This window comes from Phaseolus vulgaris, chromosome 4, assembly GCF_051622355.1.
Source record: "Phaseolus vulgaris cultivar YP4 chromosome 4, ASM5162235v1, whole genome shotgun sequence".
NCBI lineage: Eukaryota > Viridiplantae > Streptophyta > Magnoliopsida > Fabales > Fabaceae > Phaseolus > Phaseolus vulgaris.
The window spans coordinates 12,784,671-12,799,635 of record NC_143501.1 but is presented as its reverse complement, the minus strand read 5'-3'; the positions used below and the strand labels follow the sequence as shown (position 1 = coordinate 12,799,635).

Sequence of the window (14,965 nt, the reverse complement as noted above, 5' to 3'; positions counted from 1 at the left end):
TGTATCATGGATATCTTTCAACATGTAAAAACCCACCTATTAATCTTATTTTATATTAACTACCTGCAAATTAGAATAATAAATATTATAACCACTTAAAGATATATATAATAAATCTCAGGATCATTTCATAAAACTCAACATTTTACCTATACGGTTATAGCGACACATGTTAAACTCTTACTATCTATAAATACAAACTACATGGAGTACTTTCACTCACTCAATACTTGATATTCACTTATTTATTTGATATCAAAATATTCTTATTGACTTAAACATCAAAGAGTTTTGGATAAGTTAACCACCATTCAACTTTTGATAATAAAGTTCGATAATTTTTAAAGAAAACTCAATCTTTATCACCAATACCAACTTACAACGTCAAAAGGTAATCCACCATTTGTAATATTTGAAAGAATCAATTCACATATAGTAGAACGTTATGAAATTAGGATTGAACCATCATAATACTTGTTAAACTAAAATGTGGTTAAATTTATTTTTTAAATAAATAATGTGAAATGTGAAATTGAATTCTTCTTTCTTCATATTTTGCTTATAGAAGCGCGTTTGTAGAAGAATACATTTACTTGTCAATAAGCAGCAGTTACGGGGAAGGTATCTTGGATTTTTCTTTTATTACTATTATATATTCTTGGTCTGTCTCCTCTACTTTAATTTGGCTAACATAAGTATGAAGCTTGGACTTTTTTTTATAATTAAGTTTGAATTTTAAAACATTTTATTTTAATCTCTTCAGATGATATGTTAGAATAAATCATATTACTCTCTTCATTTTAATTACACTCATAGGGTTTAATTACAAAAACAGTACAAAATAAAATGAAAAAAGAGACAGAAAATGGTGAGTAAATATGAATAAGATTATTATATTTATTTTTTAAAATTGATCTGGTTTGATTTTGTTAATATTTAAAGTAAAATGTTGACCAATCAGAGTCTCAACTCTGCGTCACCCTTCTGCTCTCTTTCTTTGACTAACACTGCTTTGAACGTGTCTAACGTATTGTGACGTGTTCTATTCTCTCATATCGTGTCGTTTATATATACTCCAACAAGCTTATCTCAAACATTATTTCTACACCCCTTCAACTTCTTCCATCTCCACAACATTTTCATCAAACATAACATTCTTCTTTTTCTGCACTGCACCACCACGATCTTCCCAATCCCTCTCATCATCTCTACCTTTTTCTCTTTCATTCTTGCCGCAACGATTGAGGAAAATACTACTACATGGCAAACGAAGTTTATGAGCGAACTCTGGAGGAAACACCAACATGGGCTGTTGCAGTTGTGTGTTTTTTGCTTCTTGCTGTTTCAATCGCCATAGAACATCTTATTCATGGTATTGGAAAGGTATGCTACGCAGAGTTTATTTATTCATGCTATACATGAAGCTGTGGGATTAATGTTTAAGTCTTGGAGAACATCAAACCCATCATCTAAATGAGTTTATTTTCATATAAAACATCAGGACAGATATCACTGTGTATGATCGAAATGAGTTTATTATCATATAGAACACCATGCTAGACATTAGTATAAAATTTGATATGACACTATAAAACTTGATATGACACTATGAAATCTGATATGGGATAATCCTAGAATCCATGATCGAGTTTATCTTTTTTATAGAACATGTTTGGCATTATTGTGAAATTTAAGATGACACTATAAATCTTGATATGACACTATGAAATCTGATATGTGATAATCCTAGAATCCAATAATCATCTTTCGCCTAGATGGAAAAGTATTAGGTCAAAATCTATGCATAAAAAAAATGAACCACAAATCTAGAACAATCCTTGCCAAGAAGTCTTCATTTTAAGTAGATAAGAAAATCAGACTCCAGTGAAAACATATTCTGTAAACTAAGTCATTAATCATTTGTTTTGAATCTTGTTGAGCTAGCTAAATTTGTGTATGTTAGTCAAAAGATATACTATTAGTGTTGTTAGCATAGAGTTCTGATAAAGTTAAGCACCATTTAGTATAATGTAAGTAGTCATTAGAGAGTTTTTTAGAACCTTTGTTATATACTCTATCTTTTTTATGAGATTCAATACTCATATATATCAGTCTTATAACTTGTTGTGTTCAACACTGACCTCTTGGGGTGTAATTTGCCACTTCTAATGGCAGTGGTTCAAGAAGAAACAAAAAAATGCTCTTTTCGAAGCGTTGGAGAAGGTCAAAGGAGGTACTTGTGTGGTATTCTTTAAAGTGTCATTGCTTAATTCTTGCAATTGTAGTTGCTGTTTGTTGCACGATGTGTTTGAGTTTCTAACTGAAGTAAATTTTCTTTGGTATTTATGATGTTCAGAGCTTATGGTGCTAGGATTCATATCCTTGCTCCTAAGTGTGTTGCAAGATCAAATTTCCAAGATCTGCGTATCAGAAGAAGTTGCAGCTTCGTGGCATCCCTGTGCCAACCCAAAGTCCTCAACTGCAACAAAAACTGATGAGGATGAATCTGATGACATTCAGATAAATTCTAGGAAACTCCTACAACTTTATGACTCCATACCAAGGCGTATTCTGGCTACAAAAGGTTACGACAAGTGTGCTGAAAAGGCAAGTTCATCATCATCTTCACTGTCCAAATCATTGCACTTTGAAAGAACAATTTTTTGTCTATATCTGATAGAGGGACCATGTTTGTCTGATACCCTTTTAATCATAAAATAAAAGGTGTGCTAAGATAACTAAAATATTCTGTGGGCATCCACCGACTTAGCAAAATTATTAAATTATGGTTCTCTTTTTCAGTAGTTTCCATCTGACAAATAGAATTTAGAGTTATTAAATTTTTGTTGCAAGTAGAAAAACTTAATATACATGTGTTTTGTTTTTCCATTTAAAACCTTTAAATGAACTTTATATATTAGCTAATTTTTAATTTTGAAATTTTTATATAGTTTTGATCTATGTAGCACAGACATACTGACATGGACACTGATATGACACGAACACGGATACGAAGATACGTAAAATCTCTAAAATGTAGGACACGGAGACACGGATCTATATATTATATAATTATATAAATTGACAATAAATCTGCACAAGTATGTTTCAGATTATTTTTTGAAGCAGAAAGAAGTTTTTCATTACTGGTTCACAGTGATTTGTTTCTTATTTTTATAATCATAATAATAATTTATATAATAAAATTTGAATTTTGAAAAAATTAATGTATTTTTCTTTTTTAAAATTGTGTTAGAACCGTACTAAAATTGTCACAAATCTAACAAATACTTTTTGAATTGGACATTTCACGGATACGTGTCCTACATCGGATACCGACACACCATCTAAGAGGAGTGTCGAGCTTCATAGGTTTTGATGGATGGTTTTGCATTTGCAGGGAAAAGTAGCTTTTGTTTCAGCCTATGGGATTCATCAGCTGCATATATTCATCTTTGTGTTAGCAATATTTCACATCCTACAGTGCATTATAACACTGGGTTTGGGAAGAACCAAGGTATTCCCCAGTTCTACCCCTTTTTTTTGACTTCAGAAATTGTTCTTTGTTTCTCTCTCTGAATTTTTGGTTTGGTTCAATGGATGCAGATGAGAAAGTGGAGGGCATGGGAAAACGAAACCAAGACCATTGAATATCAATTTTATAACGGTAAGACTTCAAAATTCATAGCCTCCATGAGTTAAAACCATGTTGTGTTACTCATTTCAAGTGTCAATGATATTATCGTACGTATATCTATAATTAAGTAATAATTAAATGTTGACATGATATTTCATATCGTGGAGGTTGACTTTCTAAAGGGTTTGGTAGGACTTTAAGGTGGAATACTCAGTCTTGCATTTGTTGTTGGATGAAAATCACTAACAAATTTGTTTAATTCATATTATTACTAAAAAAGTCCTTAAATAAAAAATTAATTTTAAAATTAAAAACATTTAGTTACGAATAAACTAGATATTATTTATTATTTTGTAAAATTATTGACATATAAAATAATTTTTATTTTTAATAACTAACTTTAGAATTTAGTTAAAAGCTAAAATTTTGATAACTAATTAAATGTTAATTTAAAATGTAGTTTCTATTTTTTTATTAATAATAAAAACCATTTTAGATATTAATAATTTTTTAATTCATAAAATGATATCTAATTTAGTTAATATAATAATTAATATATTTTTTATTTAATAATTTTTTAATAATAATTATTCTAATAAAGATAATATATTTAAATTAATTTATTTGTAAGAACTATTACAAGTATTTTTATAATATCACTTCCATTAAGATGCATAAAATAAGTATTACATGTATACATAATTAGTTCCATAATGAAAGTGTGGGAAAATATTATAATATTATTTTAAAGTAAATACTTATTTTTTTTATCCTTTTAAAAATAATTATTATGAAAATCATCAAAATTAAAAAAAAAATACCATATACATAATTTTGCAGACTATATATGAAGGCATCTTTATTCTAGTAATTTTATATAAAAAAAAAAAACAATATAATGTAGTAGCCATGTTGATCTTGGTTTCATATAAAGGTATATAATGTGAAATGTGTTTTTTATTTCTTTCAGCCATTTATTATATTATATGGTCCATCTCTGACTCTGCAGTTTTTAAATGTGTACATATTACAGATCCGGAGAGGTTCAGGTTTGCAAGGGACACAACATTTGGAAGAAGACACTTGAATCCATGGAGTCAGTCAACAATTTCGTTATGGATAGTAAGCACAAATTTGTTTGATATCAATAATTATGCTAATCAAGTTCCTAAAACGAGTTTATTAGCCAAAAAATTTGAATTCAAAGTGTTTAATTAGTCTTTGACACGTAAATAAAGAAATCTTCATTTTTCTAATTATTGTCTTTCTACGCTGATTGAATCAGGTTAGTTTCTTCCGACAATTCTTTGGATCAGCCACCAAAGTCGACTATTTGACATTACGACATGGATTCATCACGGTGAGTTATATTTAAAAGTTAATTTTTTTTTTAAAATTTATAGAAATTTGTTGTAGTAAAATTAATTAATACAATTAAATTATTTTTAAAATATTAAATATGACAAAATTAGTAGACACTTCGTACCAATAACAGAATTATAAAAAAAAATAGTGGAATCCAGCAAAATTTATATTTCTCTATCGGTAACAGAGTTGGTTAGAAAATGTGTTTACTGCTCAATTTGTTTTTTCATCTTTTGGATGTTGAAAAATAGAAAGACTAAGATAGTTGAGATTTTAGGCGCATCTGGCACCGGGAAGTGATGCAAGATTTGATTTCCAAAAGTACATCCAAAGATCACTGGAGAAGGATTTTAAAGTTGTTGTGGGAATAAGGTATGCTTATGTTCTGTTTTTGCTTTGCTTTTATTCATTTACTCATCGTTTTAACCTCCATAATTTTGTATCTTGCAGCCCAGTGATATGGTTCTTTGCTGTGCTATTCCTTCTCACAAATACTCATGGTAAGCCGTTTTGAAATTCCTAAATTAACTTTATACTTGAGGGACATTTTATAGTATAGTATAAGTTTAAACTTTATCTTATGAACCGGTTTTATAAGGTTGAGTTAGGTTTAAAATTTACTGAAAACCAAATTTAATCTCGCATCTTATAATTATCAAACAATTTAGGGTCTGTTTGTCATAAAGTTAAGGAGAAATGATTTTTGTAGAATTTAATTTTGAACATATGAACTTGATTGAATATGTTCTGGCACTAGAACAAAGTTTGTTGTGAACTGTGATTGTTCCAGTTCATCCCACAATTCATAGCTTAAAGTATTTGTTCTTTGTGCAGGGTGGTATTCTTCTTATTGGCTTCCATTCATCCCATTTGTTGTAAGCACAAACTACTCATTATGTTAATGTTGCCTTTCTATATTGCATTTCTTGATGTAAAAGCACATATAACTGAATCAAATTTAATGTAAATTTCACAGGTAATCTTATTAGTGGGTGCTAAACTTCAAATGATCATAACAAAGATGGGACTGAGGATTACAGACAGAGGGGAAGTTGTCAAAGGTGCACCTCTGGTTGAGCCAGGAGATGACCTGTTCTGGTTCAATCGCCCACGTCTCCTCCTCTTTCTCATTCATCTTGTGCTTTTTCAGGTAATTTCACCATTTCTCTTCCTTAGATTCTTTCATCTACACAATTCTTGAGCTCTCCAAATAAGTTTATTTGTTTGCTTCCATGTTGCAGAATGCTTTTCAACTGGCATTTTTCTCTTGGAGTACTGTAAGTTTATCTATCTTCACCAAGTTCTCTTCAACTTGTGCCTTAGATTGAAGACAAGTTTTAGTTTCTCATTTTTCCTAACTTCTCCATATTTTCTTTTTCAGTATGAATTCTCCCTAGACTCTTGCTTCCATGAAACAACTGCAGATGTTGCCATAAGACTTACAATGGGGTAAGTTTGCTTGTAATATATAGACCAACCAACCATTAATTTATTACATTGTATATAAACCTAACAATGAAGTGGCAATTTTAATTTGCAGGGTTGTCATACAAGTTCTATGCAGCTATGTGACATTACCTCTATATGCTCTAGTCACACAGGTCTCACTTGCTACAAAATCTATCCATGCTTATATATTTTTTCCATTCACAAAACTAAAAAATCATCCACTGATTTCATTATGTTTTGCAGATGGGTTCAACCATGAAGCCTACCATCTTCAATCAGAGAGTGGCATCAGCACTGAAGAACTGGCACAGCACTGCCAAAAAGCAAGTCAAAAACAGCAAGCAAAACACACCATTCTCAAGCAAGCCATCAACCCCAACATATGGTATGTCTCCAATGCATCTGTTGCAAAAACACCTTGCTGGTAGAAGTGACAGTGCACAAACATCTCCAAGGACATCAAACTATGAAAATGAACAATGGGATGTTGAAGGCTCACCTTCCACAAGCAACCATGCAGCAGCTGAAGAAACTCAAATGCAAGTCATGGAACCAGGCTCAAGCTCAGCACCAGAATTTCCTACCAGCTCTCAGATTGAAATCAGAGTTAGTTCATCAGAGTTTTCCTTTGAGAAGAGACACACTGGTGCTAGTGAGGAGATATGAAGATAATGGTTTTTTATCAACCACTTCAAATGTACAGCTTATGTACATATCAAAGTTCAGATCAGATGCATTCTTTTGCATCAATGCAGAGCCGTTTGGAGAATGAGGCATAACCTTGTTGAAGGAACATATGAGGAAAGAGACTGTGTTGAAGGCATAATTTGTTGTTGACAGATCAATGATGTCTACATATGAGTGTACAACAACAAAATATGTTCACCTTCCAAGTCACTAACGTTGAGCCATGTTCAAAGAACTACTTTTTTGTGTATGTTTGGACATATGAACGGGGAATCGTTTTTGAATCAATGTGATTTTACAAATTGATTCCAAGTAAATTTGTGTTAATAATAACGTGATCTTTGTCTGCATAATATATCATAAGTTCATTTTATACGTTATCCTGATGGGAAAAAATTGTAATAATATTTGATTTTAAGTGTATAATTATCAAAATGTAAAGTTTACCACCTCTAAGGTGTATTAATTAATGTCATGTGATTTTGATTTGTTTGGTATAACTTTTTCGATGTGATTTTTTCTATGATTTTCAGAAATTTAATAGCTAAAGTTAATAGCTATGACTTTTATATTTTAAATGTGATTATTCCTATCGTCATTAATGTACTAAAACTTGAAAAACACGTTTATTATCTTCCTCTCCTTTAATTATGTATGAAATATACACTGCAAAAATATATGATATTTAAAATTGCAAACTTTAGCTATTAAAAACCGTTACAAATGAAATTTAAGACAACTAAATTTAGCTAACAGTAACATCCTAAATCGATGTCAAGTTGGGAACAGAAAAACATAAATTATTTTTTAATTACTTTTTTGTATATAAGTATAATATGACAAAAATAACTTAAAATGTTGAATATTAATTTGGAATAATAGTTTTACATTAGAGGAAAAGAAGTATATTTTTAGCTTCAAATTTGTTTTTGGTCCTTTTATTTTTAAATAGATGAATTTAGTCATCCAACTTTAAAAAATAATATTTTAGTTTATTTTTTTATATAATTTAACATTTAATAACGATTTTGTATCATCACCCATGTAATATTAATTTTTAAACATAAAATATATTTAATCCTATATTAAATACGTAATTACATTTTGTTTTCTTTTTATATAAAATTTTATAATTTTCATTTCCAAATGTATCGCTCTGTATTTATCTTGTGACAAAACATGTCACATCACTATAATATATCCATTAGCATCGTGTGACCTAATAATATAACATTTTCTTTATCACATCATTACTTTATGGTAAAATCCTAACCATAAACACTAGAATAGTAAAATTTCATATTACAAAATTAAGATGACAAAATTAAAAAACAAAATAAAATAGATATAGTACAATAACCAATAATATATTAGAATAAACAAAATGAACAAACTTTATTTTTAATCTTTACATTTGAAACTCCTGTACTTTATTCCTAATAAATATTTTAATTTATTTAAATCCCTGAAAATTTAGAATGTAAAAGCTAAAAATAATATATATAAACTAAAAGAAAGCACAGAAAGAAAGTAATTTATATTTATCTGACAAAAGAGAAACCTTTGGTTTTTGTAAAGATAAAGATTATCCAAGCCAAAATGCTCCTTAAATCTTCCTTGACCTAACAAAAATTCTATAATTAATTACTGTACGACCTGGGAATATCAATCACTGATGTTTGCTGAATTATACATTTTCCTCGGATTCTCTTTGCAACTCACGTCGTGCAGCAGCCAACCTCTCCGCAGCCAATCGTTCCTCCAGTGCTCGAGCACCTCTTTCTCTGCATCAATCAACAGTACCAGTTGCCATGCTAAGTTAATGCTATGCAGAACAATGATTGCAACAGTTCTTATTGCTGCTTATAAAAACTCAAAATAATGCAAAAATATGAAGACAAGGAATTAAAAAGAATTAGTCCCCGCTAGCACCAGAAAGGAAAAAAAATATCTGCCATTTTGGAATAGTATTAAGATGTTTTATCAGAATATTAGAATAAAAATCTAGTCTCCGAGAAATAATTCTCCACTCTTGATCTGAAATAATGCACCAACATTAGTTAAATATGGTTGCTTTAGTTAGCGTTGCAATAACACGGAATACCTAAAAATTCAATTACATAGATTCTAGTATAACATAGATCTCACTAGCTTCCAAACCAAAAGAAAAGGTCTCTGGTAAGCCATCATTACATGACAAACAGTTTAAATATTAATAGACTGAAGCAAGGCTTTTGTTTCTAATACCTTTCCTTCTATATTTGTTTTTCATGCAGAGCATGAAGATAAATGGCAACTAGAAATTTGAGAATAACAACATTTTCCATTTTAGATAAAATAAAGCAAGAAAAAGTATGCACTCTATTATTTTTTTATTTCATTTTTCCTCATGCATTGCTTCACAGGTGCAATTTCTGCTTGACAATATATACTACTGGACCCAATCAAAATTAACAACGGAAATATAGAATCACCTTCTCCTAGATGCCTCAATTGAATCTGAACCTGGTAAAGGCTCACTTTCCAGAGTGTAGCCTTGCCCATCATTAGAAGTATCAGATCTTCCACAGAGCATTCGGTGAAAAATTGATGCAATAGGATCTATAACCGGTCTACAAGACAGTAAAAAAAAAAAAGTTTCTTCATTTTTAGAAAGACAATTCAACAATTAATCACTAATTTTTTGTGCAAACTAAAAGCCAGAATTACCTTAACAATTCAGGGAAAAATGTGGAGAAAGCAAAATCCTCACTCGGGTCACCCCTATGTTTCGTTTCTGGTTTCCTCTGCCAGTATCTAAGGTAAATCCAGCTTATATATGTTCCAGATATAATCGTAGGAAGATATGCTGTAGCCTCTAGTGTCCAGAAGCTAATAGCAATGCAAAGCAATAAAGTGATAGATGGCAACCACTGAAGAGATGTAAGTGGCAACAAATTTAGGGCATTTTCATAAACCTATTATTGCTCATAAGTAATAAAGAAGAAGAGGATTGGTGTATCAAACCTTTGTTTTTATCTTGATGAAAGGAAGCTCTTGATCCGGTATAATTTGCTTGATGCCAACCAAGAAACCAGATATAACTCCATGAAATCCAGAAAGTGGCATGTAACTAGAACATTCCAGGAGGAAAATAAGATCAAAACAATTTGTTCAAGGTGGAAAAAGAAAATCGAATGTCTGTTAAGATTCAACAGATAGACTATGTCTGTTAATAAGATTCAACAGATAGCTTATGTCTGTTAATAAGATTCAACAGATAGCCTATGTCTGGGGGACCGCCAAAATGAAACTTCTGTTTTAATTATTATTAAGTATTGATTTTAGCTGATATCCTGAACAAAAAATGTTTTCTACATGTCAAAGCCAAAAGAGCACAACTAATCACACTTAAAATGGGCCTCCATTTAGCTTTTAATTATATAGTGGAGAGACAATGCAGCACAATGTGTGAGAAAGAGAGAAATATAATACACTAAAAGAAAAATAAAACAAAACATCATGAGCAGCAGAAGAAAAAAATGATCTCGGATTGTATTATATACATACAGGTAAGTCTCCAGCCTTGTAATGTAGTATAAGGCAATAGCAGTGATGAATACACACACTGAAGTTAGAAGATTAACGACAAAGATGAATTTAAAGAATTCCCTGGAGCCCCATACTGGTTCAAGCAGCTTCCCAATAAACAGGAGACCCAATGTGCTGATTACTACCTATAATATTGAAAAGTTTTTCTTAAAAGCAAGATTTACAAGTCAGGTAATAAATTAATAGTGTTCGGAAAACACAATGTGCATACCCCATATGTAGACTGTTCAACATAACCAGCAGTAATGAGATTCCAGGCAAATGGGATTGTCCTGCAAAATGAACAAACAGGAAAATAAGTTCTAAAAGAGAATTTTGAAATATCAATGGAAAGGTAAGCTACACAATCACACTCATATGGAGAACTGAACAAGCAGATAGCCAAAATGAAATCTGTATTCAGTTAACAAAACCTGAATTTGATCTCTTGTCTGAAAAACAACACCATTCCCAAAACCTAGGAAATTGTGTTAGCAGATAGATATTATAAGTTTTAAAACTTTCCTTTTATCTGCATTTTGTATAACAAAAAAGGGTAAAAGTTTTTATTACTGAGCAGTTATTAGATGTTTGAAAACTCTTCTCTCTCTATTTGTAAGTGTAGAGTTCTGATTTACATGTGTTTTGACATTTTTTGTAAAATAGCTTCATTTTAGATCAGATAGATATTTCTCTTGCACTATAACTTGTTAATTGTGTACATTTTTTACTGTTGGGTAGTTTTAATTTAAATCTGATCATTGTTACACACTCATTGTATTTATAGATCTTGAGATATCAAGATAAGTAGTATGCTATGCTAGTCACTCTGAATTTACAGTTTAACTAATAATTGCTAGGTTCGTATAGTATTCATTCTTGCTTGAAGAGGCCATTGAAATTTTCTGAGTTCAAGAATAGCGGATAGGGTGGAATAAAACTTCTGATAAAGGTTAGCTCAAGAGTATGTGCTAGATCAAAGTTTAACCGACCCTTTGCTTGCTTTAAACTTTGTGCTCAAACAACAAAGTGTAAGAAGATATATTTGAGCACCAGGTCTAATATAAAAAGATGCAAGTACTTTGGTTATATTTTTCGTCTGATAAGCTTTTGCTTGAACAAACAATAAGCATACTTCGTCTTATAAGCCTTGAGCATTTGTGGTACACATCGAAGACTTATAAATGCTTATTCTTTGTGCAAGGAATGTTCGTCTCTTTGTTTTTCTCAAAAGGATCTTGCAACTTTTTGTCATCATTAAGATCTCTTGAAGAGCATGCTTAAAGTTGATTCACACAAGCAACTTATCTGAAAAAGAAAAAAGACAGTGGTGTCAGGACCTACGTGTTACACTAAGGAAGAAAGAAGTTATTTGCCTAGGACTGATAAGTCATGTCATGTATCAGAGAAGTTGCGTAAAGAAGCGATGTACATTTAATGCTACATGAAAAGCATTTAGTGCGTCTACATCCTTGAACGTGGTCAAACAACAGTTGACGAAGATGAAAGGCTCGCAAACCTCACAACGTCTCCAAAGGGATTTGCAACTGCTCTTTTCTACTCAACTCTTTATAAAGAAGTCATCTTTGAAGAAGAAAGGTTGACTACAACAATTACGACGAGAATGTTAAAGCTCTTGTAGTCCTAAGCAATCCTTAGCCTTGTATTTGTGAGGAACAACATTATTCGTGTTTGAGAGCAACCTAAAAGAGTGTTTATCATCTTGTATCCGTCTTAGGACATTTATCTCTTTCAGTGAGTGAAACTCGTAATCTTTGAGATCACAACCTTTGTAATCAAAGTGCTTTAGTTAGAAATGATTTTGTCCAAATAATACTCATGTTTAGCGAGAAGTAGCTGTAGGTAAACAATACTTGTGGTTTTAGCCAGGAGTAGCTGCATTTCAAAGGATACTCAGGTTTACCCAAGAGTGGCTACGATCTAAAGAATACTTAGATTTAGTCAGGAATGGTTAGGTCCAAAGTATACTCAGGTTTAGCCATGAGTGGTTGTGTCCAACGAATACTTGTTCAGCCAGAAGTGGTTAAATCCAAATAATACTTGTATCTTGCAACAGTAGTCTTCGTTGGTGAATCTTGATCATGATGATCAAGAACTGGATATAGTCTGAGTTTATCAGCCAAACTAGTACAAAAATATCTTATGTAAATCTCTCTAATCTCTTATCCTTTTTACATTACATGTTATTAATACTTAACTAATCTTGGAAGGAGATATTTATAGAAATGATCTTTAAAAGGTTTGTTGGATAGTGCATCTTTTAGCTTGTAGTTGCGTTTAACAACTCTTCATTAGACGCAATTCATAAGAAAACTTGCTTAACAATGCATATGTCCAATATTAAATTTCATATGTTACCTATCAGATGAAGCTTAGCGAAAAGCTTTTGAAAAATCTTAAAACACAATTCAACCCTCCTTTCTGATATATTTGGTCTGTTTTCACAGTATAGATTGTAAAAACAATACTAAATCTAGTAAGTGTAAATTTCCACATCAAATTATCTCTGCTAGTGCTCCTTTTAAGAGCACAATCATCATTATAATAACACAGACTACCTCTGCTAGGATCTCACAATCATCATTACAATAACACAGTTTTAAGTGTCTCACACTTAGACACATCGATTTTGCTGTTTTGCTATTGCTAAAAGTTCTTCATGAGGAACTGCTGCTAGTGTGCAGCCACTGCCTTCTATTAATCTTTCAGTTTTAATCTGTCATCAAACACTTACGCCATTTGCATTATGAGCCACTAACTTGTACCTTGAGCCTAAGTTATGATCACCCAATTATTTGCAACCATCTTTTAGTGTTTCCGATTGAAGTTTAGAACCTGTTTGGACGAGGTACTCCATAAGTACTTTTAGGAGATAAAAATAAGAAAAAATGAAATTAGTTTCCTCTAATTTATATTTAACTTATACATAAGCTTATGTAGAATTTCTTTCACTTAGTTTCTCTAAATTTTTATTTAAATTTGTACATAAGCTAATTTAGTTTATTTATAGAGAAGTTCATTCCATTTTTTGTCTTTCTATCTTTCTCCCCAGTAAGCGTTTATAAAGAAGTTCATCCAAATAAACCCTTAATCATATGCCACTTTCCATTTAAATACTATTTTCCTAATCAATGCCATTCATGCACATATATACGTGTTCGAACAAAATTCTTGAATTTAATTGTCTGCCACTCTCGATTTTAAGTTCCACCCTCCTCCACACACACAACCCTGCTTTAAAATTTCAACAACTAAAACAAACACTGAGCAAAGTAAACAAATCACACACATTTTAATAATGCAATATGCGGTACCTGGCGGGAATAAGAGCGACGTAGGTAACAGCCGAAGGAAAAAACTGAACCGCAATGTGACCGCAAACCAGCACCACCGCAAGGCCCTTGCATAACCGAGTGAAGCCGGTGAAGAGGCCCGTGCCCTGCCACCAAAAACTAATCAAAAGATGGAAATTGAAATGGGGAAGGTTCGCAAGATGGAGAAGTTTCTAGAATCTGATCGAAGAGACAGCGGAGAGTTACCCCTGAAATCGCTGGCGTGCTCATGGACTTGGCGGTGATCCCAATCGGAAGAGGTTCGGATCTGATCTGATGGGTTTGTTGGTGCCAAAAACAAAGTCGTTTTGATGGCGAAAAGTGGAAAGGAAGATGAGGATCTGATCTAGTCTTCAGATACTTGCTTAGTCGCTTTACCCAAACACTAATGCAAATAAAATGTTATTAATTGATTTTTTTAGTAAATTACACTCTCATGGTTTTCTATCCCGTTTTCTCGATTTACATTTAAGCCTCGGTTTTTTAAGATTTTACACAGTTTTATTCCATTACTTTATTATTTTATCATATATAGATATAAATGATTATAATGCCTTAAAAATTGTAATAATGAAAAATTATGAAAACATGCTAGATATAACAGTGTGTTAAGAAATCTCAGATTTTAGTACTAGTTATTCTATTTTTTTCTTAATTACTCTTTTTTTTCTTAATTTAATTTGTTGATTCTGTTTTCTTATTATAAGAAAGTTTGATTGAATTCTTTATTTTTTTTAAAACCAAGTGAATATGGTTTTTCCCACCTCATACCATCTTGCATTAATAGTAAGAGACACGTGTAAATTTACATTTTTTTTTGTCAAACTATTGTTAATATTTGATAAAATAAATAATATTAACTAGATTTTGAAAATTAAGAGATTTAATTATTTTTTTATAAAGG

General features: G+C 31.2%; 2 protein-coding genes across 3 annotated transcripts; one reads left to right on the top strand and one right to left on the bottom strand.

Moving 5' to 3' along the window:
• The first annotated feature begins 1,098 nt into the window (after window positions 1-1,098).
• LOC137837273 (MLO-like protein 12) lies at window positions 1,099-7,638 on the top strand. 2 transcript variants are annotated; one of them, XM_068646233.1, is made up of 15 exons: window positions 1,099-1,383; window positions 2,176-2,233; window positions 2,357-2,607; window positions 3,401-3,517; window positions 3,607-3,667; window positions 4,671-4,759; window positions 4,923-4,997; window positions 5,280-5,374; window positions 5,453-5,502; window positions 5,837-5,877; window positions 5,979-6,152; window positions 6,244-6,279; window positions 6,384-6,451; window positions 6,543-6,603; window positions 6,695-7,638. In XM_068646233.1, the coding sequence occupies exons 1-15, from the start codon at window positions 1,261-1,263 to the stop codon at window positions 7,115-7,117; spliced, it is 1,722 nt and encodes a 573-aa protein (XP_068502334.1). In that variant the 5' UTR covers window positions 1,099-1,260; the 3' UTR covers window positions 7,118-7,638. The 2 variants fall into 2 exon arrangements, with proteins under 2 accessions (XP_068502334.1, XP_090157617.1); XM_090301491.1 differs by lacking the exons at window positions 6,543-6,603; window positions 6,695-7,638 and having other exon boundaries at window positions 6,384-6,455.
• Window positions 7,639-8,660: 1,022 nt separating this feature from the next.
• On the bottom strand, window positions 8,661-14,512 carry LOC137837272 (rhomboid protein-like protein). The gene is made up of 8 exons (XM_068646232.1): window positions 14,269-14,512; window positions 14,044-14,168; window positions 10,941-11,001; window positions 10,688-10,854; window positions 10,145-10,250; window positions 9,848-10,050; window positions 9,613-9,750; window positions 8,661-8,922 (listed from the first exon to the last, which is right to left on the bottom strand). The coding sequence occupies exons 1-8, from the start codon at window positions 14,290-14,292 to the stop codon at window positions 8,826-8,828; spliced, it is 921 nt and encodes a 306-aa protein (XP_068502333.1). The 5' UTR covers window positions 14,293-14,512; the 3' UTR covers window positions 8,661-8,825.
• Between the last annotated feature and the right edge of the window lie 453 nt (window positions 14,513-14,965).